Here is a 27592-nt window from a genome sequence, read left to right on the forward strand (position 1 = left end):
CTGCACCCCCCCCCCCCCAAAGAGCCCATGACCCAGCATCAGCCAGGGACAGCACAAGACTTGATTTTTCTCTCATTCTCACTATCCCAATGGTTGAGAACAGGGCAGACTTCCTTCCTGCATCCACAGCAGTGCCCGGGGTTGTTTTAAGCCCTGCCAACTCCACAGCATCCTTCAGATGATGGCTTGGCAGGGAAAGGCAGAAGAGAGAGGTACGTAGGATCCTGCTGAAACCCCCTCCCCTCCCCACCCCGGCACTGTGACCCACCACCAGACACCGTTCCCTGCCACTGCCCACTCCTCACAAGGCTGGGTGATGCTTTCAAGAGCAGGAGCAGGTGGTTAACTGACCTATTAAACCTACTTAAAAGGCAGGTAGTGACTGCTGGAAAAGCTGTGAAACACTCAGGTGGTACCAATGGAGACAATTCCCTTTCCGCAAACAGCCCAAAATGGGTTCAGGGGGGTGGTAGATCAATACAAGCAGCCCAGGCCTAGGTTTCTTGTCCTGGGTGATGAGAATGTATGACGGCAGGGTAGAAAACCCACCCGCAATTGCTTATAGAGTGTTTAATTTCTTGCAGGGAACAGAGCAGATGCGGGCACCTTCCTTCTAGAGAAGGAGAGATGGCCCAGAGCTCAGCACCAACCACGCTCCCTTTATTGGGTTTGCAAAACACACAGGGTACCAGTGAGGGGAGGAGACCTAAAATATAATAATGTCATTAATATTATTAATAATTAGAGTTCTGACTGATTGCTACAGTTCCTGCTCCTCAGGGCTGGGCTACACTTTGGTGATGCTGTCTGCTGGCTTCACCTCAGCTGGCTCCTCTCTTTTGGGGTGGTGGGGTAAGACCCCCACCCTGTTGCTCCGGAGTCCCACGCGCTCCGGCGACTTCTGTCCTTTCTTCAGAAGGCAGCAAGCCCCGGAGCTGAGAAAGAAAAGGCTCATCACGACCACGAGCAGAGCCAGCGAGCCGGTGCCCTTGGGATGTGGACAAAGCCACCAAGGACTGCTGGTTATTTTGGCTGAGAAGTTCCTGCTCTCGTCCCAGTAGGTGCAGAGGGCTTCGTCCAGGTCCCGCACGCCCACGCCGGCTGCCTGCAGCACGTCCAGCCAGGCCAGCGAGCAACAGCTGAAGGGGTTTCCAGCGACGGACACGTCCTTCAGGCTGTGGGACCAGCTCACGAGCGCCAGCTTTTCCAACATCAGCAGGTTGTTATTGCGAACATCCAGGCTTTCCAGCGGGGAGCAGAGAAGACCTGCGGGCAAAAGGCTCAAATTATTGCCCGAGAGGTCCAAGACTTTGAGCGTGTCCAGGCAGGGGAGCTCTGTCTTGCTGTTGTCCATCTGGTTGCCCCTCAGAGAGAGTTTCTGCAGGGAGAACTCCAACCCCCCCAGGGCTTCCTTAGGCACGAACAAGCCCTTGTTCCCTGACAGGTCTAGGGAGAGCAGCGAGGTCCGGTTGAAGGCGTAGGGCTGCAGCCTGGTGATGTTGTTATTGCAAAGACTCAGATGCTTCAAGTGAGGCATGTTGTAGAAGGGGGTGCAGGTGCCTCCTCCTGAATTCCCTCCCTGGTCGCTCCCCTGGCTCTCGCAGGGCTGGAGGTTGTTGGAGCCCAGATCGATCGTTTCCAGCTGAGGCAGAGAATCGAAAAACCAGCGTGGCAGCACGTGGATGGCATTGCCATGGAGGTCCAGCGAGCGCACGGAGAGGTTGGCGTGCTCCGGCGGCGCAGGCGTGCGGTCGCGGGGCTCCGTGCCGTCGGTGAGCGACTCCCCAGCTACGTCCTGGAGACAGTTCATAGCCAGACTGAGGCTGTGCAGAGAGCCCAGGCTGTGGAAGAAGGTAAATGGGAACAGCTGCAGCCGGTTATTGCTGAGATCCAAGTCAGCTACATGTGTCAGACCGGCCGCGGTACGCGAAGTCCTATTAAACCTCGCCATCTCCTCGTAGTGCAGTACAAACTCCCCCGGATGGCGTGAGCCTGGGAGCAGGGAAGCAATAAGGTTGTTGGAGAGGTTTAAGTGTGTGAGGTAATGGGCTTTGGGGAGCTCTGGAAAATAAAGGAGTCTGTTATGGCTCAAGTCGAGCACTTGAAGCAGGTAGGGTTCCGCTGCCTCCTCTGAGACGAAGAGCTCCAGGGCGTTGTGGCTGAGATTTAAAACTCGCAGCTGCATGAGGCTGAAGCCAGAGATACAGTGGAGGGAATTCAAAGCCAAGTTCACCACCTCCAGCTCTTCCAGAGCCTCAAAAGCTCCCTTCTCGATTTCCATGATGTAGTTGTTGCTGAGGTCGAGCTTGCGCAGCCGTGGCGTGCTCCAGAAGATATCCGTCAGCAGGCTGGTCATCTTGTTCCTGGAGAGATCCAGAATCCTCAGCCTGGTGAGGTTGCTGATGTACCAGCCTGCCATGTGGCTCTCCAGATTATTTGCCGACAGGTCCAGGACCTCTATATTCCTGAGCAGATGAAAGGCTCGCCCATTAGCGAGGTAATTGCGGTCCAGGTGGTTCGATCCCAGGAGGAGAAAGCGCAGCTCGGGCAGCTGAGCCAGGGTCGTGTCTGACACGGCTTCCAGCTGGTTGAAGCACACATCCAGGTACTCAAGCTGCCCAAACCCTGGCATGTAGGTGCCTGACAGGTTTTGGATGAAGTTGTTGGAGAGCTCGAGGTACTTAACTCCTTGGCTGAGCTCCTTTGGAAACTTGCGCAGGCCAACTCCTTTGCAAGACACCTTTGTGAGGCTCTACAGAGAGACAGGAGAAGCTGTCAGCATGAGAGGGGCTACAAACCACAGCTCCAGCCAAGCCATCTGCTCTCCAAGATGGGCAAGAACAACGTGGAAATGAGCACCAAGCCTGGGATGGGAAGGGGCCAGACCACCTAAAGCCACAGCTCAGAGACAAGAAGCTTGTCCCCAGGGTTAAGGTGGGCTTTCTGAGACACTGCTAAGTTTTTTTCTGATGGTGCAAGGAGAAGGCTCAGCCTCTGGCCCCTCAGGCTGTTTTCCCATGTGTCCCAGCAAGCAAGGTGGGCAAAAAAGTAGCGTAAGCACTGAAGATGCAGCAGGCTGGTGGGGCAAACCCAGCCTCTGGAGGGCACTGGGACAGCCCAGGGACTGGTCCAGAGCATCCCTGTTCTGTCTGGGCAGAGAAAGGGCACCGTCCTGGTGGGCTCAACCTTCCCTCTCCCTCCAAACTGGTTTCCTCTGCCAGTTTGGAGTCGGGAGCCTGGACATGGAGGAGCTGGTTTCTGTCCCTCACCCTGCCACGTTTGTGGTGGGACAGAAACCAGCTGCTCCACGTCCAGGCTCCTGACTGCCTTGCTAACATGCGTGGCAGCTGTCTGAACCCCCGTGAGACCCTGCACGCCGTCCTGCCACTTGGCAAGCATCTCGAGCTGACAATGACACCCCTGTGGCAGGGACTGCTGGAAGGTGTCACCGGCACGGCAGGGACATGGGAGAAGCTGGGTGCTGGGGACCAGCTAGTGGGTGACCAGCTCAGAGACAGGAGAGCAGAGAGATCAAAGCTGGGAAGGTTAAAGAGATGGAGGTTGGAAGGAGGGGAGAGCCGTGGGGAGGAGATGCACCCTGCGCTGCGCAGAGGGATGCTGGCAGCCCCGCTCGGACCCAGCGATGCTGCCGGGGCCATCCCAACCCAGGGGCTCCTCGGAAAGCAGCCTTACCTGCTGGCACAGCATGGACCTGGGCCTCGTCTCCCCACTAGATTGGGCTCTGAGAACAGACGGGAGCAGCCAGAGCAGCAAGCATCCTCTTTCAGCCACCCGATGTTCAAACAAGAGCATGTTGGGCTCTGGGCACTGCCAGCCCTGTCCCGCTCCTCCAGCGCTCTCTGGCAAGCTGGGCAGGAGCCGGGCTCTATATAAATAGGCTTCAGGATGGGATGGGGGAAGGAGATAACACATGTGGGTGTTCGTAGCTACGGAAGTGGGAAAAGAAAGACATAAGATTGCAGAGGGGGAAAAACAGTGCAAAAAGCCACAAGGAAGGGAAAGAGAAACGGCAGGACGGGGAGGAGGCAGGGCTGCACCGGTGCTCAGGTGATCAGCTGGACCGACCACCAAAATCGAATGCCGGGAGGCAGAGATGGTACTTGGGAAAGCCGAGAGCTTTTGGGGGGAATTCCCCTGCGTGGACCTGCTCTTCCTCCAGCTTCCTCTGCCCCGTACTGGGGCAAGCTGTGCCCCGTGCCAGCTGGTGCCGAGGACACCGGGAGCAGCCGGCGAGGGCTCCCCGGCCATCCCAAGCCGGGAACCAAGCTCCTGGGGATCACCGTGGGACTCCCGATGCCTCCGGGGCCGCAGGTGAGGCAGAGCAAATTCCCCTCCTTGCACCATCACAGCCCAGCCGAGGGGACTCTCCCACGGCACCTGTCCCTCCTCGGGGAAACAACGGCTCCCCGGGATTTACCACCCGTTCCCAGCGAGATGTGCCGAGCTGGCATCCCCCTCCTCCTCTTCCTCCCCAGGAGCCCGCTGCGCTGCGAGTGCTGGGCTCCTCGCTGCCATGTCCCTGCCAGGACCGGAGGACGGCTGCTGGGTCACCTCGTCGCCCAGGGCAGGAACCAGACAGGGACTTTCCCTGTGGCAGCTCCAGGTGGTATCTGGGCTCCCAGAGCTGCACCCCACCACAGGGATTTTTTTGCGGTGACATCTCCATGTCCCCGTGCCACCTAGTGCCCACACGCTCCCGGGGAGGGGGGACACACGGGACATGCTCCTCGGGAGCTTCGTGGGGCGTTCCGCAAAACGCACGCTTTTGGGGTTTTTGGCTCGCTGCAGCCCATTTCTTTCCCATCCGAAAGAGCACCTCCAGGCTGCTGCGTGGTTGCCCAAGGATGTGCTTTGCTGTAGTTTCAGCTGTCGAGCTGTTGCTCTAGTCTTAGATGCGTCTGGCAGGGGGGAAAAAAAAATTATATATATAAACACACAGGCACATCTGGAAGATGAAGCAGCCTGGCTTCTGCTGCTGCCCCTCGCCCTGCCGACAGCGGCCGTGGTGGGGAGCGCTTTGCCACCTCCGGGATGTGGTTCAGCCTCGAGCTAGACCAACGTCACCAGTCAGCCAGGGCTCAGCCCGGACACCAGGGCCCGTGTTTTGGGCTGACGCTCGCTGCGGCAGACCTGGGCTCCGGCAGCAACCGGGGCCAGGGCAGCTGCGAGCAAATAGCCCGCCGTTGTTTTCGGAGGCGCGGTGAGGATAGCACATCTGTGCAGATGTAAAAATCCTGTAGGCTCCGGCCAGGGAAACACCGACCTCTGGATGAACCTTTGCCTTCGGCGTCCCTCGTCTGCCATCAGCAGCGGAGCGCAGAGCCCTGAAAGAGGAAGGCGGCACAGGGGAGGAACCGCGCCATGCGAGCGCTCCGGCCCCCGGTGCAGCCCCCCGCGCGCCTGGCCCCACCGCCGCCGCCTCGCCCGGGGAACCCCGACCCTCTCCTCCCTGCATCCCGAATTGCTGGGCATGGGTCCGCACAGCAGGCACGGCCGATGAAATCAGCTGAAAAGTCCCCGATTTTGATCAGGGACTTCTGCGGAGAACCCCTGGGCATTTGCATCCCGAGGCTGTGAACTCCCTTTGCAGGAGAGCCTGGCAGAGCGAGACGGGTGCGGACCGAGAGCCGTCCAAGGTGCCCTGCAAACACCGAGAGGCTTTTCATGGACCGAGAGCCATACAAGGTGCCCTGCAAACACCGAGAGGCTTTTCATGGACCGAGAGCCGTCCAAGGTGCCCTGCAAACACCGAGAGGCTTTTCGTGGACCGAGAGCCGTCCAAGGTGCCCTGCAAACACCGAGAGGCTTTTCATGGACCGAGAGCCGTCCAAGGTGCCCTGCAAACACCGAGAGGCTTTTCGTGGACCGAGAGCCGTCCAAGGTGCCCTGCAAACACCGAGAGGCTTTTCATGGACCGAGAGCCATACAAGGTGCCCTGCAAACACCGAGAGGCTTTTCATGGACCGAGAGCCGTCCAAGGTGCCCTGCAAACACCGAGAGGCTTTTCATGGACCGAGAGCCGTCCAAGGTGCCCTGCAAACACCGAGAGGCTTTTCATGGACCGAGAGCCATACAAGGTGCCCTGCAAACACCGAGAGGCTTTTCATGGACCGAGAGCCGAAGGCAGAGCGAACCGCGCAGCACCAACTAGGGAAGAGATTCGCTCTGGCAACTCACAGGGCATCCCACGCTTCTTGCTACTCCTGGCCTCCAAGCTGGCTCCCAGGTCTCCAGAATGGTCTGTTAGAGAGAGATGCCCCTGTTCCCCCAAAGGCTTTCACGTGAGAGCTCTCCAAAGGATGGGAGGAACGAGCAGCAGGACAGAGGCTTGCTAAAAAAAAGGGATAAAGCCACTTGCCCACTGTCACAGCCGTACCGCAGGGTGACAGACGCTCGGTCCCATCCCGGGCGTTAAGGAGGCAGAAGGGTATCTGGTTATCCAAGTACATCGAATCTGTCCTCCTCTCCCAATAAGTAGCGACAGCAATGCCGTTTTCTGCGCATTCCCCTGACTGCAGAGAGCAGCGGGGAGTCGGAAGGCAAATGCTGAGCAGCGCTGAGCCCAACGACGGGACCGCTGCCACGGCCACAGCAGCTGCGTATCAAATACTCCCCGAAGGACGGGGAGATGCTTTACCTTTCAGCTGTGTCTCATCGCACAAGCGCAGCCAAAATACTTTCCACAAACTCCTGGTTTGGCTGGGGAAGGAAGTCCCACCCAGAACACCAAGATCAGGAAAAAAAGCTTTATTTGCAAAGAAAATATTGACAATTTACATAAACTTACATCCTAATTTATATACATTATGTATATTTTATATACAGATAGTGTCTTGAATAAAGATGTCGAAGCACGAAACAGCATCAGTATATCACCGTGCAGCTCTTACAGGGAACGGGGAGAGTCGTGTCTCTCTCCCCACAACTCCTCTCCCGTTCTGTGTTTGTCAGGGAGTCCGAGAGGCTTTCTCCCAGCCTGGGAGGGATGAACATGGGTAGGGGTGGGTGGGTGGGAGTCAGGCTCGTAAGTGGGTGCAGTTTTCCCTTCCCCTTTCCCCCAAAAGCCTGCGCCAGGGCAGGTGCCACCAGCCTGCAAGCGAGCGGGAAGGACTCCCCGCGCTCCACCTCCTACCAAGAAGAGGGGAAGAACCATGGACGAGCCAACGCTTTGCTCATCTCCCTCCCAACGCAGCTCGGGTGCCCTTTTCTAAGCACCTGGCAGTGCTCCTTCAGTGGAAGGACGATGCCAAGTCCCCTGATGGGGACAGTGGGTGGCAGGGAGACCACAACCGCTTACCTGGGTGAGAAAGGTGCTGGAGGGAAGCAAGGGCCAGGTAGTTTTGGGTAGGGAGCCATGACCTTTAGGTCTTCCTTCAAAAGGGGCCCTGAACACAACAGCTGAGCTGGCTGCCCCAGAAGTTGTCTCTGTAGAGAGGAGCTTGGGAGGGAGAAGGGTTTTAGCTGATGCATTATATACCAATTAGCTGTTTGGTACATTTCTGCAGCTGGAGTCCAGCCGAAAGTTGGGCAGCGGAGCCAAGGCACGTGGGCAAGAGCAGAGCCAGCAAGTACCACCGGAGAGAAAGGCTGGCTCATGGGAAACCAGTGGTGACTGGTTTTGCATCCACCATCTCGGATACACAGACGTTTGTCTGTAAGTGAAGCACTTCCTTCCCAACCACACTAGGAACCGAGATACGTCAAAATTCAAAGACATCGGAGGGAAAGACTGGAGTAAGGCCCTGTTCCTGCTGGAGTTTGTTAAAACCTCCCATACGCATCCTCCCTGCACTCCTCTGAGCTGCTTCCAGGCCTTTTCAGCTCCAGTTAAGGGGAAGAGGCACCAAAGATGGTGGGACACCATCTAGAGAAGCATCACCAAGAAGCAGCTATACTACAGCCTAGGTAACCTGCGCTGTAATACTTCATTAACGAGAACTTGTTGCTAGAGAGGCCAAAGGGTTTCAAGTATAAAGACTCTGCATGGCTGCTACAGGACTGGTGATCCGCCCACTCATCCCAGGGATGACCACGGCTCTCCGTACCAAGGCCACCGGCACTCAGGTGTTCCTTGCTCTCCAACTCACTCCAACTCCACGTCTCCAACTCAGCCACACCGAGCTCACGCTTTGGTGTAACCTGAGCATCAGAAAAAGCCCGTGAACAACCTTCCCTGGCCTGGGACGAGGGAGGCAGGAACCGCTCCCTTCTGCTCTCCTCCCACATCCCGGGCAGAGGCCAGAGAGGGAACTCGACAGCGATGCGTGGGGCTTTTACAGAGAGAAGGGATTCTCCCTCTGCCTCCTCCTGCCCGCAGCCATAGTCAGGAGCAAATCATGGATCCTGCCAGTGGGGGACAAGGAATGCAAACTCCATCCATCACGCTCTCCCAAGGCATTGCCTTATTTGTGCTTGCCCCTAAGTCTTGCTGCTCAGGCTGTATTCTAAAGCAATTCTGTTAATGATTTGCTTAATGTTCTCACTATACACAGTTGTCCTGATTCATTCTTGTCAGAGGAACATGTCCTTCTTAATCCATTCTAAAGGAAATAAACCACAAAGACTAGTTAAGTGCCCCTAAGGCTCTTGCTAGTCCAACTTGTTAAGGCTAGAAAGGAGGAGAACATATTGAAAAAGAAATAGCAGGCAATTTTTCATGCTGTTATTCCGCAAACTGCACGCCTCCTGTGAATAGCAAGGCTGTAGCCAAAGCTGGGTGCCCCCAAGAAATATTTATCTCCCAATAACTGCAATACTTGGCAAGTGAGATCACTCGCTACGGATGGGGAAAAGTGACGGAGCCAAGAATGCTTCAGCCAGGGTGGACCCTTCTGCGGTCAGATCAGTCGCTCCGGCACAGCGCTGAGACATGTCCGCTCCCACGTCCCTGCAGGTGACCACGGCTGAGCCACCTCTGCTTGGAGATGGAGGTCATCACCAAGACGTCGGTTCCGGACTTGTCCCATTTGCTACATAGGCTGAAACTTCACTACCCTCACCTCTTTAGTTTTTAAAGAAAAAACATGCTCTCAAAAGAAATCCAGTTAAAAAAAAACCCCAACACAACCAAGCACAAGCCAAGGCATGACACAAAAGAGCAATCAGTGCTTCAGCCTCTTCCTCAGCTCGAGCACATCTTATAGCTTTAGGTCTCCCCAGTTGAGGGGAGGTAATGGGAGAGAGTTGCTCAAGAAGCCAAAAGAAACAATAGTGTCCCAGCTCTTCTATTAGTCACCAGAAATCGAGTTATGACTAGACTCAGCAGGGCTCAGAGAAAAGAAAAAGTGGTGACTTCATGCTGGACCAGACTTTTTAAATACAATTTTTTTTTGCTAGAGACTCCATCACCACTTATTAGAGCATTTTAGGTAGAAGGGTGCCAAAAGGAAAGGGGTGGGGGAAGGAAGGACAAAAACCACATCTAAAAGCAGGACAGTTGCTATTAAAACAGAAAAAAAAATTTCCTGTTTGAATATTTTATTCTTAAACATGACAAACTTCTTCAGAGTGTTTTCACAAGTACTTGTGTCTGCTCTACGCGGCTCGGTGAAGCCTGTAGAAATGTGTTCTGGTTCGCAAAATATTAATTAAAAAGACCAAAAAAACCCCAAAACCCAACCCCAACAAAACACCAATTGCTGTAACAGCAGCAGTACTTTAAGGCAGCCCCATTAGGGCAAGGTATACCTCTGGGGTAATGGCAGGAGCTGAAAGTAGCAGAGGCACTGGAACCGGGAATCAGCATTTTCTTTGGGACTTTGTGATTTCTGGAATGTGGAGGCAGTTTCCTATCTGCTAAGCCTGCTCTATAAAGTATTCATCTTCCTCTCGCACTTACTGCTTTTGCAGCCTGCTTCCAAGCTCTAGGTAGAGGCACTTCGCCTTCTTTGCTCGCACTCCTGAGGATGAATGTAAACACCACTGACCCTGTCTTATTCACCTCCCTTCGCACCCCGTGGCCGTTCCAGTTTGAACTGGGAAGGCAGAAAACCAGAAACCCCCTTTCTTGCTTTCGTTAGCGTGCAGAAGCAGGAGTGCCTGGATAGGACAATTTGGACATTAGTCTGTCTTCTCCCGCTACCGCCTGGGATGCTCTTGCTAGTGCAACATAAAAGCAGAGACCCACACCACTCTCAACAAGCCTCGTGTGAAGATCACAGAGCAGAGTATCAGTGCAGTAATACTTGAAATACTGAGACAAGGCAGACACAACAGCCTTTCTTCCTCACAACGCTTTTTCAACTAGCTTTTTGATCCAAGTCTCCACGCAAGTCACAGAAGACAATTGTGCTTCCTGCATTCACATATAGGAATAAATAGCTCTGGATCAGTTTTCTTTATGGCCGGATTACAGAACCCCCTGAAATACTGATACGCTTATGAACAGCAGCACTGTGCAGTTCTGTGAGTATCCTTGGACATGCCAAGTTCATCTAGGATGCTGGTGCATCTCCTAGGCGTATGGCCCCAAAGAAAGTTGTGTGCTTGCTCATGTTGATGGAGATGTCAGCATGGACCATTTTCACAGCGATCTTCTGCCTGGCTTTGAGGAGGCAGACCCCAGCTGTATAGCAGGTATTGAAGTTGGTCTTGCCGGTCTCAATACTCCGAGTGCATTGCAGAAAGGGCTTTTCATCCACCACCACCTCATAGCTGGCAAAATCTGTGAAGTTTATGTAGTATACCTGATGTGAAGCAGGAAGAAGAAAGGTATTAGGGAGTGTATTTGTGCACATAGAACAAGTCCACATTCCTTTCAGTGTGTACATATATGTTCCCTCTGCTAATGTTACCTTCCTTGGCGCCAGGACACTCATGGGAGGTTGACTTGTTCGAGGCAGAAGGCACCCAAAGCCAACCAAGCATGAGGAAACTCTGCATTCCACTTCATACTGACACAAGCATGCAAGCATCCGTGAATCCACGTATCTAAGGCTGAGAGCTGTGAACCCTCGCTTTAGACCCTGCTTATGACAGGAAAACTTACAAACCTGCACAGGCCTAGTTACAAAATTGTGTAGACAACCCTATCTGCTACAAACAGCTCTTCATCCAACAAACAAACAGAAATATTTTAACTGAAGTCCTCTTTCACTTACCTGGCCAGTCCGCTTTCTGGGTCCCATGAGCCTCCTTTAGTGTTGACATCAAAAATGCCCTAAGATGTACTGGGAGTTGCCTTCTTTGTAATTGGACTTGAGGTGCTTTCAAAGGCGTAAGCTATTACAGGGAAGACACTCTCCCAACCTCCACAGCTTGGAAGCAAATGACCTCATGGTGTTTCTGCTGATTTAACTCTTAGACCTAGCGCCTAAGCCCCCATGACTCCATTACTCGTTACTTAACCACCTCCCACACACGGATTCTGAAGAACTGTGAGATGCACGAGAAAGACCTGTCCAAAGAGAAGTCAGTCCCAGGGAGCTGCTTCTTCCTGACAGAAGAAAACCAGCCATTTTGGATGCATCTGCTAATTCTTCTTAGTCTACACCCTGCGACCACAGAAACTACACAAGATTGAGTCCCCTTTTTCCTTGATGGGCTGCAAACGACTAAGGCTTCGGAGGCACAACATTGTGGCCAGCAATTAGCATTAAGCACTTGGGAAACAATTATACTTTGGCCCACGAAGAGTTATTTTTTCCTGTCCCCATCCAAACCAGACACGTTACCAGTTCCACAGAAGAGCACCTAACCTGTCATCCACAGCCCACTTTATCCGACTTGGTACAGTCCCAGTGGCGCTGCCAACAGAATAAAGGGAAATCCTGAGCAGGAGGTAATATTAGAAGCCTGGAGCAAAGTGGAAGTCACTTCATTGTGGTTGTCACACAGAAACCCTCTTGTCTTGCTAAAATCTGTCCCAGAACCTGGACAGTTTTTCAGTCCGCAGGCGGGCGGACACCCTGCGTGCTCTGGAAGAGCTTCGTAGCTCATACGCTACAGAGCTCAGCAGTTCTGCTCAGATTTGCAAGACACCGGGAGCAGTGCATTAAATGACAGTCCATCTCCTGCATTTCATTTGAATGGGGAGAGGAAACGATGTCTTGTTTAGCTGTATACCCAATCTAATACAATAAATTATTACTTTGTTTAGCCCTTTTTACAGAAGCAGGTCCGTATATCCATCGTCGGTACCAACTAAAGCAGCAGCTGAGCCATCCCGCTGCACAATGCTGTTGCTGGTGCATCGTGTCAGGTCTGAAGCTACACGAAGAAGGTGGAGGCAAAACGGGAGTTACCTGGGCTGGAGTTTGGCCAAGCCACCCGGGCCGAGTCCTACGCTTACAAAGAGTGACATGGCTTGGCAATGATCACAAGTTGCCAGGGTTTTGGTCTTACATCTCTATTAAAGCACAGAGCCTAGCATCCCACTGGGACCCTTGTTCTGCAAGGAGGCTTAGATGGGCTGGTGAATGACTACACAGACAATACGGAGGATTTAAAAAAAAGGCATTGGTGGCATGTGGGATCTAGCTGGGCATCTGCGCATGTGTTTTGGTAACTAATCTCTCGCAGCTGGTGTTACGACGAAACGTGTGACCTTGCACTTCGAAACTCTAAGGTCTTCCTCCAACACACATCTCCTAGAGCACGAAGTGGTTAAAAGTACATACAAGTTCTTGGCATTTGGTAGTTGTCTGGAGCCCTCTCGTGGTTCATGCAAGGCTTCCATTGGAACACAAGAATAGGAGTTAGGCCTAGGACCGTACTCACTTCTACCTGACTATAGATGAAGTATGTGCCGTCCACCAGTACCTCCAGCTCCCCACTGCGGGCATGCAGCTTAAACACCTTGGGGTTCATAGTGATGCGAGACCAGTCATTGAGGACTCCACCTGAAAGATCTCAGTATGAGAAAACGGCAGTCACTCAGTACCCGTCAGAATGAAAAGCGCAGGAGCACAGAAATACAGTGACATTGCAAGGTTTCATACACAACGGCTGGCACAGACTCAAGTTGAAAAGTCAAGTAACTTGGTAAGAAAATCCCAGAATTAAAGACTATGGTGTGTTAGTTTGGACTCCTCTCTATAGCTCTAATTACACCATCACTTGCTGGTGGACACCCGTTTTGTTCAGTGCACAGCACAACTGATTTACGTCTCTACTTGTCCTCGTCAAGAGTAGTTCTCCTCATCCTTGAAAACTGACATACGACCTTCTGTACTATGCTACGTTCACCCCCAGCGCTCGATACAGACTACCTTGCCTCCTCCTGACACTAAGTTGAGCTTATTACCATATTTGAGTGTTTTACAGGCCTGAAAACGTGTTCCAGTATCAACCTAACTCCAGAGCCAAGACACTCCGGCAAATGCAAATCAATGCCGGTACTGTAAGGTATTTGCTAAGTTTTCTTCATTCACCTGAGAAGCCAGGGGCTGATTTTTCACACTATTTTGGTATGTTCAGCCACAGATCCCAAGTGTGACTGTAACAGCACTTTTTCAGGCGCCTGCTGAAGAGCATCTGTTCATGGCCCTTGTAAAAGCTTTGTTACTGGCAACCTCCCTGGCATCATGGAAGAAACTCTGCAGCAGAGGTAGGACTGTGATCCAATTCTCCAGGAAGTATCCTCAACTGACATCACCCAGCCTTGAGACCACTAAATCTCTTCCTCTACTTTCCATCTCATTTATTCACCTCCCCACACCTCTCTACCCAGCTTCCACGCTAAACAAAGTGGAGCTTCAACAGACGGTGTGCCCATGTCAACAGGTAAGTCCTTGAGGACCACAGCCAGGCTAGGATGACAACGGTGATTCCTGTCCTTGGGGGAATGGGACTACGCGTGGCCAGTCTGTCTGCCCTCCCCTCCGTGCTGCTGGGCTGGAAGATGTTCTCAGCAGGGGCATCATGATACAGCCTTCACCCTCACTTTAAGCCTTGGGACCATCCCTAGAAGAAAACTAGTCCTTGCAGCAAAAGAGACAACAATATGATAGAAAAAATCACGTGCAACTATCGGACTACAGCGTCTCTCAGGACACGTGTGTGCGTGGAGGCCAACTTAGGGTTACACAATCGATTTTAATTCTGGTATTCCTTGACTTCAACATTCTTGACTTTGTAACTAGCATTATTTTAACAAATGCTTCATCATTACATTTCCTAGGTTTTTAAAAGCCATAACAACAACAAAGTACAAAATTGTATCACGTCACACCACCTTAACTCCTGACTGGGCTCCTCAACATGGTCAGGGCTTTATAGATCCCGAACCCAGTGCTCTGGCATTGGAGCCAATGGAATAACGGACAACATGAGTAGACCTCTGTTCTCCGGACAGGCCAACAAGCAGGTCCAGAGGACACGCTTCACCGTGAGCCCAGAACAGAGCCATTCTCTGTAGATGCCTTGTTTTATCCAACACAACTCTTCTCCTCCCAGTCTTCATCTGCTTTTGAGCTCCCTGCCCCCAGTTGCAAGCCAGCCAGGCTGTGTTTTCTGCTGGCTGTCAGCTGGACAGCATTAATGGCTCACAGCATCAGATTGTTCCCGAGCAGCAGGGAAGTACACTTACAGGGCAATTCCCACTCTTGGAGAGTAGCGTACGCTCTGTAAACATACAGGCTTCCCATTAATAAAGGGATAATTACTTTTTGAACGTAAGCAAAACAGCATCTTTTCCCTCCTATTGTTCTTAGGAGCGGCCAGTTTCCTTTTTGTTTTGGGGAGCTTGCCCCCACCCCGCTGTAGGCATACTTCCCTACCCATGAGAAATTTCAGCTCCCACAGCTCACATCTGCTGAAAGAGCGAAATTGCCTTTCAACAGAAGCGGTGGCCAGCCCTCATCGTCCCGTGCATGGGGCAGAAGTTGGCGGACAGGGGTCCTGCAGCACCAACCCTTGTGAGCTGCAGCCCTCCAGGTCTGGGATGGGGGTACGTGCCCCGGGACTGCTGCCCGCGCTCCCCGGGGACCCGCACGTGGTGACTTCGGCAGAGGACAACACAGCCAGCTCCTCTCCGGCACAGCCAGACATCGTGAGCAGGGAGGCAAGCAGCTAATGAATGAGACCCAGCTGTTGGCAAAAAGAGCAGGAACTCGAGCAGAAATTGGATAGGGATCCGGGGAGGAAGGAGGAGAGCAAAGAGCTGCTTGTGGACGTGAAATGGCTCGGCAGGACTCGAGCTTAAAGGCTGTTGGTGGGGGTCGAGATGCACAAGGGGCTGCGGAGGCTGCGTGTGTACATGCTCGCAGCGTAACGCAGGAGGAGCCGGTGGCTGTGCACCTCTGTGTCCTCACACTGCAGCTGTGCCTTCCCCTGCCATAAATTACTGGGAAAACTGGAGAAAAACACAGGCTCATGGGGCTGAGACAGGAAAAGGATACACTGAGGGCTTAAAATAGAAAAGAGTGGGAAAGAAGGCTGGCCATTGAGGGGCTGAGGAAAACTGATGATACAACAGCAGGTTGGAGGAGGCACAGTACATATCTGGAGGTCAAGGAGAAGGGAGATTCAGTGGGACAGAATTACTGGGATGTACAGAATAGAGATAATCTGGGAGGTAAATAGGAGCACAGGGGAGAAGGGGATGGAGACTCAACAGAAAACTCCTCTAAGGGGGTCTGGGCAGGGGAATCAGAGTATCTCAGGGGGAGGCTGACAGCAGGGACCCGTGTTATAGGATGGACTTAGACCCAGATACGAGGCTACGGGTGCAGGATGGGCTCTTTTCAGTAACTGCCAATATCATGAGATCCTTACCATTCTTCACTTGGATTGCTGAGCCTTGGCCTTGAAGGTGGACCACAGCTGGCTGGAAATGAGATCACAGGGATTCCAAATTAATGGGAAAGACTGCATCATTTTACAGTCACTCGACACACCTCCCAGCCCTGGTGACCAGTACAGAGGCATGATAGTACCCTGAAATCATTAATGCTTTTCATAAATGAAAAAAGAAGGTCAGAGCAGCTGACAACAACATGTTTAAGTAGTGGAGAAGAGGTGAGAAGCCCAAGCCAGATTAACATGGCTTTCTTATGAGCGATTAAAAAGGTGAGCTCAGGCAGTCACTCTGTGTAGCTATGATTTAGCACACACAAGAAGGGGTGGGGTTTTTTCAGAGCTATACCATCAAACACAACATTAGCAAACATAGCTGGTAACATTTACAAAAATCCAGGCAAAGCTGGGTTTTTCCCTTGAAAGAAAATCAACCAACCTGGATGTCTCTGGAGCCGGCCTTGTCTGTCGCACCTGCAAAATGCAATTTCACATAATTGAAGAGGAAGCTTGAAAGAGCTGCAGTAAACACTCCTATAAATAAAACTTCTCTTACTCCACAATAACCATTAAACCCCCATTTTTAACAGGAGGAGGAGAGTAGCAGCGGTATAGCGTGCAGCTTAATGTTAAATAGTACATAAACAAGAGAAAGATTCATCCCACTTTTTCCTATTTTACTCCTACATTTCTGTCTAACATCATCAAAATTCCCCAACGTTATTCAACCAGTTTCCACTAGAAGGACAAATTGCACAACCCTTTTCCTGATCGGTAGTGGCAATAAAGCCTCTTGGCTGCAAAGATTACAAGTTTCACTCTGCAGTAACTCAGGTCATTCATTGCATTCAAGCTACATGCTGAAATCCCTTTTCTCCGAGAGCCAAATCTCTATTAAAGAGGAGATGCTTGTGGGCAGCGCTCCGGAGTGCTAAGGACCTCATGCTGCTCCTGGCCTCTGCTTTGGCAATTTCTGAGATATAAACTGAGAATTCAACCACGTTTTCCTTTGAGAGCCATGAGAGCTATGGGGTAATAGTCCCGATTTCTCTGAAGATATATTTTTTAATACTAGACTTTTTATATATATATGTATATATATATATATATAAAAATGTAAAAACCAAACAACACTGATGTGAACTTCCACTAATCGGCATTTTAAAGAGTTATTAAATTCAGGGATTTTAACAAAATAATTGGCACATGACTCCGTGGAGAAACAATATGGTGCAGATACAAGGAAACAAAGAAAAATGAAGCCGGGAACTGCAGGAGAAAAAGATATTTTCATCTGGCTGGTACGGGAGGCAAGCCGCCTCGGTTCACGCGGTTCGTGGGCCGGCTCAGCAGCTGTGCTAAGCGTCAGCCTTCCCGGTCCTGATGCAAAGCTAGGCTTTGCGTCAGCCTAAGAGGACTTAGCAGAAACACCAAGTCAAGGCCAGGAAAAGCCACCCTGCAGCCAGCTTGCGCACACAGAAATCGGTCACCGGCAGACTTCAGCGGGACACTTAAGAGTGACCGAAGCTCCGCAGGTCTTTGCTGCTCCTTCCCTGCATCCTCCTCCGACGGGCACCCACGTCGCCCGCGACATCGCGCCCAGAACCACGGTGGCGGCCGGGCTCCCACCATGTGAGTCGAACTTCTGCCGCCCCTCTGGTCCCCGCCGTGGGTGCAAGGACAAGCCCAGGAGCACCTGAGTCCTACCTGAGGATGCTGCACCGTGGCGTTCAGTCGCTACACCATCCTCAGATGGAATAAATCTGTATTTGTACAGCAGCGCTGCCGCCGCGGCATCTCCCGCATCCCACCCCCCCCGGCACACAAAGGCTCCGAGCGGGGAAGGGGACAAACCAGTTACCTGAGGGACCCTGCAGTCCCGGTGGTCCCTGAGGACCCGGCGGGCCAGGGGGGCCGGGCGGTCCCATGACGGTTGTGCCGGGAATCCCCGGGATGCCGGGAATGCCAGGAGGACCCTGGGGCCCGGGAGGACCCGGTGGCCCTTGGGGACCGTTGGGTCCTGGAGGACCAGCCTTCTTACCTGAAAAATAGAAGGTTAAACGTTAGCTCCTCCGCACGCCGAGCGTGGGATGGTCTTTTACCTGCAGGAAAGCGCTGGGAACGAGGAAAGCAGAAGATTGGGGATGGATCGTTGCTGGCTGGAGGGCAGGGACAAGGAGGAGCACCCAACCGACCGGGATGGGATGGGGGTCCCACGACCCCGCACCACCAGGACAATGCTGCCGGCAGAGCAGAAGCAGGTTGCCGCCTTGCAGGCTCCATCCAGCATATGTAACTACATTTAAATGAGGCACGCGGGCTCTCGGAGGCCTCCCAAGGAAGGGAGGCTCCGATGGTCTCTGCCCCAGAGCTCTGGCCGCAACCCTGACCCGGCCGCCCCGATTTCGGCACGGGGCCGGGAGGTCCCGCAGCCCTCAAAGGCAGCGTGCCCGAGAGCCGGCCGCATCCCTGGGGCAAGGTTAGGAGTGCTCCCTTCGAGCAACCGCAGGCTGCAATGCAACAGAGGGAAAGCTGGGGTATTAAAAGCCGAGATGAAGCGCTCTGCAGTTTCTTGGTTTTCTGGTTTGTGATGGAAAACAGGTGCAATCTTTTCTACCTGCTGTATACGTATGCGTTAGCGTGTAATCCCCACGGCTTGATCTCCTGTTGGAAGGAGAGAGGTGCCTCCAGAGGGCAGTTCAGAGCTGAGCTTCAGCTCTTCTCCACCAGCTGCTGAGCACCCGGGGCGATGCGGGAGGGATCCCTGGGGCGATGCGGGAGGGATCCCCGGGGCGATGCGGGAGGGATCCCCGCTGCTGCTCGGTGGGGATCCCCGCTGCTGCTCGGTGGGGATCCCCGCTGCTGCTCGGTGGGGACCAAGTGGCACATCTCTATGGTGCGATGAGGATGCGCTTAATGTGCACGGAAGGACTAAGATGCTACAAGGCCTCGAAAGAATTAAATGTGCATTTTTGGGGCTTTGGGTGGAGGGTTAAGGGAAGGACTAACCCAAACAGGAGGATGAAAGCGCTGAAGAATTGCCACGATCCTCAAACACATCTCATCACGCCATCCCAGGAAGAGAAACAGCACAGCCGTGTAAGCAAAGACTCTTATCAGGCATACGCACAGTGGAGTGAAATCAGTCTGCAGGGAAACCCTGACCTGTGCTCTTCTGATTTTCCAGATCCCTGATAGCAATTCTGTTCTTTTGATGTAGTTTTTAACAACTTTGCAACGGCTCTTATGCCAAAGATCTTTATTAACTTAGCAAAATTGCTTCAATTGCTGAAACAAAGTCTGCTGTAGGACAGAATTAAAACACTTTTTTAGATGACAGCAGCAGTTAGGATATGAAATAATGGTTATTGGAACGGTTTTGGAGCACGTTTATGTACTTGTTTCTCTACTAATACCCATCTTTGTCATGGAACAGAACTATAAGCAAAACCCCATCTATTTTAGTTAGCCGAGAAGTGGAAATCTCTAGATGGTCGCTAGCCACGAACAAGGGCACATGGAAATTGGCATAGGACAACTGTGCAGTTTAGTTTCAATGTGCAGAAAACTAAGTTAAAGTAAGCACGGGTGATTAAAGTGATATTGGTATCCTACAAAAATGGTTCGCAGCAGTATTTCTGCCCAGATTAGTAGCTGTGTCTTCAAATCTGAGCTGGCAACAAGCCAGCCTTCGTCTAATCCAGCAATTCTCCTCCTCCTCAGGATAATGACATGCTTTGGAAATTATCATCTTGCATCAAACCCTTTACCCACTTCCCCTAAAGCACACTTACTAAATTCTTCTCATTCACATGCCCTCCGATCTAGGCCATCCGAATGAAGGATCATATGTAGTAAGTCAGGAATCCTGCTGCTGTCACTCCTTGCTTTCCTTCCCAAGAGGGATACATATTACAGCTGGTTTAACTAATCTGTCTCAGAAATCTGGTCTGCTACTAAATGAGCTGCTAGTTTAGCAGTGAAACAATTGCACATAATTCTGATGCCGCACAGGGACACTTATTTTCTGTGCATTCCCGCTCCTTCAAGTAATTTCAACTACTTTTCTGCATTAATGGATCCTCGCTTATTAGAGTCACGAGGCCAAAAATAGATATTCAGTAAGTATAAAGCTCTTGATTCATCTTCTAACTGAGGGGACCCCAGTCCCACCACAAGCAGCTCTCCAGGGAGGGTCTCCGGCACCCAGGTCCCAGCGTGCCAAGTCTCTGTCTTTACCCGCACACACTAGGCAGGCTCCAAAACTCAAAGCAGGCAGAACCAGTAAGTTTTCCTTAATCATCATTCACCAAACAATAAGCTCTAACTCTAAAAAAAATTAAATGTGACAATACCATAAAATTAAACTATTTTATACAGTGCTACAGCTGTATATAATACAGCTCTATGAGATCCCCCTGCTACTCCGAAATTGCTATGAATACCACAGTCATCACTTGTTATTAGTTCGGCTGATTTAACACAGGTTTAGGGTTTCAGAGTTTTGTTAGGACAAACTTCTCAAACATAAAATTTTATGCTGCTTTTGAGGGTAAATATAAATTGAGTTTCTAACTATGGTCTGTCTCAACCTCTCAGCCATAACTGTTGAGTTTGTATCCAAGGATTAAAAGCGATTTGATGCGCTATTAAAGTAGCACAGACACACAACGCTTGGCCGCTCTTGCCGCCGCAGGTCGTGACGGCGAGCTGGAGCACGTACATATGCGGGAAGGTCTCTCGAGGGACACAGCAAAGTGCCAAACAGCTAACTTTTCCATTAATTAAATCTACGTTAGGCGCAATAGGTAGCAGAGAGTTGACATTGCACCTGTCGGTGCTTTACTGCCCAGGCTTGGCCATGAGCACATTTTCATCGATTTCATCGAGCTCCCCGGGCTACGGAGGCAGAACCACTCCGAGCTGCACACGCTTTCTGCGTTTCCCGTAACCTACGAGTAGGTGCCCCAGTTTTTAAAACAGGCACAGAAGCGTTTTGATGGTTACAAGGAGCAAAAATTGGTAATCTGACCGTTTCCCTGAAATCAAGACGGCAGCATGTTTTTGAGGGAAAGTTTATAAAGCAACTCAGATACTTTGATTTGCTCAAGTTCCTGGTAGCAAGTGCATGACCGTAAGCATTCCCCAGGAGTCCTACACAAACAAGGACAGCATCAGACACCCCATGGAAACACAGGGCTGCCTCCCGAATAACCCAAGTCACATACGCATTTTAAAAAATACCCAATTACCCATTGCAAACCGCTTGGGGAACGTAAGAGTGTCAGACGAAATACCCGGGGGCTGACCAACACTCAGAACAGACAAGTGAAATAATACTTCTGAGGTTAATACACAACCAGAAGTGAGATGCAGAGCGTATCTACCTTGACTTTGGTGGGTCTGAAGGAGACCCCAACCTGCAGCAAGATGCAGGACAGGGATAGAAAGCTAAAGCTGTTTTGGCAGAGATGACCTAGCAAACAGCAAGTGGCTCTCGATAGCTGGTACCTGACTCAACTACTTAATTATAGCATCTTCAGAATTACTTCTATACAACACAATTAACTTCCTTTAGCTTTCAAGGAAGGCTTTAATGAGCGCCGATGCTCCCCTGCCGCAGTCGTGCCATGGCAATGCGGGCGCACGAGAGCAGCTCACGGTCTGGGTTGTGGGACCACGTTAATCCTGCCCTCCCCGGGGAGGGAACCTGTCACTCCATGTTGGCTAAAGAGAATTCTTAGCCACGCAACAGAGGCAGAGAAAGGAAAATTAAATTAAAACCCAAACTTACCCTTTTTCTTGTTTTTGACTGAACTTGGACCTACAAAGAAAAAAAGAAAACTAGTGAAATTCAGTGATCGTTTCATCTTAGAAAATCCCCACTGCCACCAACACCCACCGACCCAGAGGGTGCCTCTCCGCAGCTGGAACAAAACTGGCAACAAGACCAGTAAGCTAAAGATGTACGTAGAGTTTTCTGTTTTCTACAAACAACAGCTGTGAAGGTATAACGATTTTACTGAGACCCAGATCTGCTTTACCCTCTCCGAGACCCGCAACCTGTGGCTGGTGTAATGCAAGTGAGCGAGTTTTGGTGGGCATCTCTCTCCCTTACTGCAAAGATGAGTTAAACCATCTGCTCGTGGCCAACGGCAAAGCTCAGGTGACGGATGCTCTCCAACCTTGAGCCAGAGCTTTACTCTCAGATACCAGCTCAGTTCCAGCTCTGCTGAACACTGCCCAGAGTTTTGCCCAGAGATTTGCCGTATGTATCCCCTGAAGTCACTGACAGAAGTACAGCGCGTCAAACCTTCAGACAGCAGAAATCCTGAGACTCAACAGAACCCATTTAAAAATACGATCCCTAAGCAGCAGATTATTTTTCAAGTGGACAACGGATGCATCTGTGGTCTGTGCGGCCATACATGAATTTTCTCTGTTAGCTTGAAATCGCCGCGCTTAACATTTAAAGCTGACACACTTTACTTCCCGACAAGGACAGGTTAGAAGAAAGTTAGCATGACTCAGCTCTCAGCAGTAACCCAAATACTTGCGAGCCAACTTGTTTAAAAATAATAATAAAATACCAAAAAAACCCAATAGCAAAGAATTAGTATGAACTGGCTTATTTAAACAATGGGAATACAAGCCTCCCTAGCAAGAACTGAAAATATTTATAGTGAAGCTGAGAAACTACATGACTTTTTGAGCAGAAGCTGAAGTGTGAAACATGTTCCACTGCTTCCTCAAAAATTAATCACGGATGGGAATGAACTGCAAAAATCCCCAAATACTCCCTCGCTGTTCATCAGTGAAATCCCTCTAAAATCCGGGTTTAAACACGCATCAAAGACTGAAATCACCTTTAACTGAGATAGGCTTATAATGAATGGAAGGTAAGGAGGTAGCTTTGAGTCTGCAGTGGTGGAGAAAGACAAATTACCAATTAGTACAGAAGTGCCATGTTCCCATGGCTAGTTAGAGTAAAGATGAGAGAAGGACCAGAGAAATACCCAGCAACCTTACTGATGCCTTTTCAACAGGAATATGAATTTAATTATTTGGGTCATGGGAAAATTATGGTATTATCTAATTTAGTATTGCTGCTAATTTACTATTTTTTTATTAATCCATACATTCACAGTATTAAAACATGTAGATAGCACAAGCCATAGGTTTCTAACAATCCCAGTCCCAGTCTCTTGTTTGGTAAATACCGACAGGCTCCTCTTTTTGCATTTTCTGAGCTCCCGTGATGCAGAATGAGCCACCATCATGCTGGAGATCTCCACCAGCCCTCATCTTAGAGACCAGCTAGTTAATAACATTTTCAGTGAAGAGAAAAAACTTGTCTGGGGGACATAATTTAAAAAAAAAAAACCAAACCCCAAAACCCAACACAGCAAGCGAAATGCAAGTGCTGTGTATGTGTCTCTTCAGACCTCGGAGTCACGAGAGTTTATTTCATGTTATATATATCACACCATTAGCGCTATAACCAGAGTGAAAGTACAAATAGCTGTGGCGAGCCAAACACATTTGAAATGGATGGAACCAATTAGCTTCAAAGATGAATGGGAGGAATGAGAACCACATGCGATGTCAATGTTCACAGTCTATATTACAACACACGCATCTGTTCCAGGCACGGCAGAGAGAGATGTTACGGCTGTGCAAGTGAATCTTTCGACAAACACAAAAATACTTCTGACATGAAAAAAACACAGTATTATTAGCCTTGGGAGCTTCTGAGACTCTGGGGTTTGCATCTGTTCATCTCCCAACAGGAGGGGGTGGATAATTTAATTGTAGCAGGGAGCCATAAGGTTCATCCGATATACCAGAAGACAGAATTTTCCTCATTTTTGCTCAAAATGGTAAACTCATCGGCTCTTTCTCGATTTAGTCTAAAACGGTAACAAAGTCTCTTCCTGAGTTTGAGAAGCAGAGTGCCACCAAAATACCAGCTCTATCTTCCCCTCAGTACGAAAGGTGCTGAGGCGCGAGGCTTGAAAACTTTACTTGATATACGTTGTCCCAACATTTATGTGCAGAGGAGAAAAAAAAAAAAAAAAAAAATCCTTTCTGCCATGCTTTTCTGAGGCCACACCCCAATATTTAAGCAATAAAGCCTGTTAAATGCTGCAGGGGTTGAACACATACGACACACTGGTTATCTGTTCATTGATGGAGCAGGTTAAATACCTACAAGTTAGGCAAGCGTAAGTCTTTCCTAAAGTCTCCTCCTTCACCGTTAATGCCACCTCACCATCCCACTCCTCCTGCAGAGAGGATCCCTGTCTCAAAGCCTTTTTACACTACCCACGTTTATTCAGCGTAGTTTCATGGAGGCCATTAGATGACTTGATTCCAAGGAAGGTCTATGAAAAGACACTTTTTTTTTTGCTCCAAGATGCAGATTATAGGCATGTGCAGTACTTTCCTCTACAGTATCAAAAGCCTTATAAAAAAAACAAGTTACAGGATACCTACTGCTGCTTCGGAGTCCGCAAGACCTGCCATCTCCTTGTAGAAGGAAATTGGTTTGACTTGAAGAATTCTCCACTGATCAACACTGTCTGCTACCACTCTCGCCTCTGTTTTCAGGGGCTTTACCACAGCACGTTTGAGGATTTATTCCAGTCCCGGCAGGATCTGAGAGCAACCTGACCGGTCAGCTGTTCCTCAGCACCTCTTTTTCCTTCTTTATAAAAATAACCTGAAGTTTGCTTTTCTGCACTTTTCTGGCATCACCTCTGTTCCTCATGAATTCCTTTAAGTATCTGTTACGAACGTACTGGAGATCAAGCCCGTGGTCTTGGCTGCTGGTATTAATTGCGACAGCTATGCAAGCGTAGCTGTTTTTCTCCTTATGTGCTTGTGCTCAAGTGTTGTACTACTTCTTTGTACCAATCCCACCTATCTCCCACCTCCTTTCCACAGGCTGTCTGCTCGTGTTTGAGGTCAAACCAGACCCCAGACCTAGGGAAGTCCATCCCCTTCTACATTTCCTGTCTTTCATCTGAAATTAAATTTATGCTTATGCTCTAATCCTTTCTTGAAGGAGCTGTCAGCTCTATTCCACCTCTCATTTTAGCTTTCCTTTGCAGAGGAGGGGAAGTTGACAAGAACTGTTAATACAGAAGAGGACCGGGATATCAGAGAGGACAGGCTGGATGGCTTTGAAGCGTAATAAGCACGGAATGAGATTCAGTCATACAAAATGCATAGTCCTATAAATTATATATACATGGGGAATAATAAACTTTCCTGCTGGATGGTGCAGCTCCTCAGATGGAGCTGTGGAAGACAATGTCTGCACGTACCGAGTTGCTGTCGCACAGCCAGGAAAGGCAGAAATACAATCCTAAAAGATCAGTGGAAATACCTCCAGCAGACATGGGGCAATACTGATGCCACTCAGTAGGTAGGATTGAAAATCCTGGGAGTAACGCAGTCATCTACAGACAGAAAGATCAATTTAAATGAGAACAATTTCACAGAAGGGCTCCTGGGAAGGTCAAGAAGTGGTCAAGCAGAGCTTGCCTGGTTGGCCATCAGTGCTGGGAAAGGGTTGACAGCACCACTGCAAAAGGCTACGGTGATGGGCACGGAGGGAGAAGACCTATTAGGGCTTAAAGAACAGCGCTGGCACGTCCTCACGTGTGCAAACTGCTCCCCAAGACCATTAAGCTGGGAAGGAGAAGGCTTCTTCTAACCTCCAGAAGGAGGAGCACAGGTTTGGAGGAGGTCTTCTGGCTCAGAGCAAGCCCTCCGGTGTCATGGGTCACTGCTTAGAAGTCTCTCAAAAGTTCATCAGTCCCTTTGGAAAGTGGTGAGGTTATTTTTGCCTAACTACTAAAGCCACAGCTACTAAGCTATGAAGCAGGCTGCTAGCCTGACTTGAAACGTTTAAGCTAGCTACCTGATCTACTTCTAAAATTTATAATCTCTTTCATTGGATTTCCCGTAAGAAAAGCCCACCGACTCCTGCTGTAATAACTCTGGCCAGTTCTATCATCTGCCAGCTGAGTTCTTCATCACAGGACGGGATTTCCCCAGCAAAGGTCCTATAGAGCAGCAACGCTGCGCGCTGGGCTTTTGAAGACCCTGGCTTTGAACAGCACTTGAGACCTCGACTTCTCCAAAAGCTTATTTTCCACATCTGTTGGGAAAATAAAAGGGGATGGTAACAGAAAAGGAGGGAATATAAAACCAGCAAGAGTGGTAAAGTTCAAGGGAAAGGTTCAAGCAGGAAAAGGCAGCTCTATATCATAACAAAAACCCCCAACCCAAACAAAAAAGCCCCCCTGGAAGCCCTCTGCCTGCAGAGCCATCCAGCTGGGCATCTATCTGCAAGGGGAAGGCTCCAAGCAATGCCAAGTCACTGCTCCTAGCAGAAGCACTACGGCCACGGGTTTTAGCACTGAGCCACTTCAGATGCAAGCTTCTCACCTAAGCTAAAGAAAATATTTGCAATAGATGAGCTGTTGTTGGGTAAAACTGCACCTGTGGCCCAGCAAGCAGCAGAAGACCTCTAACTGCGCTTCAGGGAGCACGGTCTAGCCCCCAGCTTCTGCAGCCCTAACATCTGCTGGATCATTTCCAAGTGCTTCAGAAAAAAACAGATGGTGATGCAACTCGAGGATATTACATATGACATGTTTTCTTTTATAAAGATTTATAGAGTTTACTCCCCTCCCCTCCACCCTGATTTTTCTTTCTGCACGCTACGCACTGCTATGATTTACTATAAACACAAAAATATCAAAAACTTCTTTAGGACATATGCTGATATAAATAGTATATTAAAAAATCCCTGCATTCGCTTATTAGTTGTGTGTGTGGATTAACAAGAAATAGTTTAAATTCCTGCAAAACAGTTCAAACTGGTTTTATTGATGGGAACAGATCTTTGTAATTATGCTTATTTTATATAAAACCTATAAAAGGTTGACCATTATAGAAATCAGTCAAACAAAGGACGAGTACCTAGGAAGGCTGCTGAACTCTCTCAAATTCTCAGTTGCCCAGAGCAGAACAAAGCTGAGGAGTGCCACTACCATATCCTAGCAGCATCCACATTCAATTCAGAACAAAGACATCTGCTGATGTCTTCAAGGTGTTCAACCAGTTTCGGAAAGGTACCCAACCTGTTTTCAGCATTCACTGCTTGACCCTAAGATTATTAAGGCATCCCTTTTCTATATGCCTAGCACTAAGTTACTATGGTATATCATCAATCTTGTTACCTAAGCACGACTCTGGTTTGGGGAATATTTAAGACCAGATAATACAACTGAGCCATCTCCATATTGCCATCACCACTCTGCCTCCGAGAGATGAGAAGATGGTACTGACAGGTTATCCTCAGCCCAGGTTACAAACAGAATCAGAGACAAAATCTTGATGATTAATGAGATGTTAGTGTCTTCCAGAAACGCCACATCCCTTCTCACTCATTCATAAAACAAGCATAAGGTGACCTGAAATCAGTAAGTCCACAGCTACTTTCAAGATGAACATCTAATTTTGAAGATAAAAACAGAAGCGGGGAGCTCTATGTGAGTTATCTAATATGCCTGTTTTAAAAACTGTATTGTCTTTGTGCACTAAAAAAAAAAAAATTGCAGCTTTTTCTTTGAAGTATGAGCTTCTGGCTGTAGTTGGAAGAAGAATATTAGGTTTAATGATCACTGTTCTCAACAGCTATGGAAATTCGTGTAAAGTGTTTTTCCAAATCCTACTAACCATCTGGTTTAACAAAGAGACTACTTGCTAAATCTCAGACAAAGCTCTGAATACTGCCCAAATCCACCAGTAACTTCTGGAG

General features: G+C 49.8%; 2 protein-coding genes across 5 annotated transcripts in view; both read right to left on the bottom strand.

Annotated features, from left to right (window-relative positions):
• Window positions 1-640: 640 nt before the first annotated feature.
• On the bottom strand, window positions 641-4269 carry LOC104325229 (transforming growth factor beta activator LRRC32). Its single transcript, XM_069810696.1, is given in 8 exon segments — window positions 641-2752; window positions 3694-3855; window positions 3857-3994; window positions 3996-4049; window positions 4051-4092; window positions 4094-4155; window positions 4198-4213; window positions 4216-4269. Coding segments are annotated over 8 exon segments (2493 nt in total). The 3' UTR covers window positions 641-787.
• A 5212-nt stretch (window positions 4270-9481) lies between these two features.
• The window catches only part of EDA (ectodysplasin A), a 79257-nt gene continuing 61146 nt past the window's right edge, over window positions 9482-27592 (bottom strand). The window contains exons 3-8 of one of the 4 annotated variants that reach the window (XM_069811623.1): window positions 21551-21580; window positions 17618-17797; window positions 16196-16230; window positions 15736-15787; window positions 12739-12869; window positions 9482-10706 (exon numbers count right to left, since the gene is read on the bottom strand). In XM_069811623.1, coding sequence (XP_069667724.1) covers window positions 10455-10706; window positions 12739-12869; window positions 15736-15787; window positions 16196-16230; window positions 17618-17797; window positions 21551-21580 — 680 coding nt within the window. In that variant the 3' untranslated portion in view covers window positions 9482-10454. The remainder of the gene's footprint in view (window positions 10707-12738; window positions 12870-15735; window positions 15788-16195; window positions 16231-17617; window positions 17798-21550; window positions 21581-27592) is intronic. The other 3 variants (XM_069811621.1, XM_069811622.1, XM_069811620.1) reach the window with 3 other exon arrangements.

Source organism: Haliaeetus albicilla, chromosome 23 (genome assembly GCF_947461875.1).
Source record: "Haliaeetus albicilla chromosome 23, bHalAlb1.1, whole genome shotgun sequence".
In the NCBI taxonomy this organism is placed as follows: Eukaryota; Metazoa; Chordata; class Aves; order Accipitriformes; family Accipitridae; genus Haliaeetus; species Haliaeetus albicilla.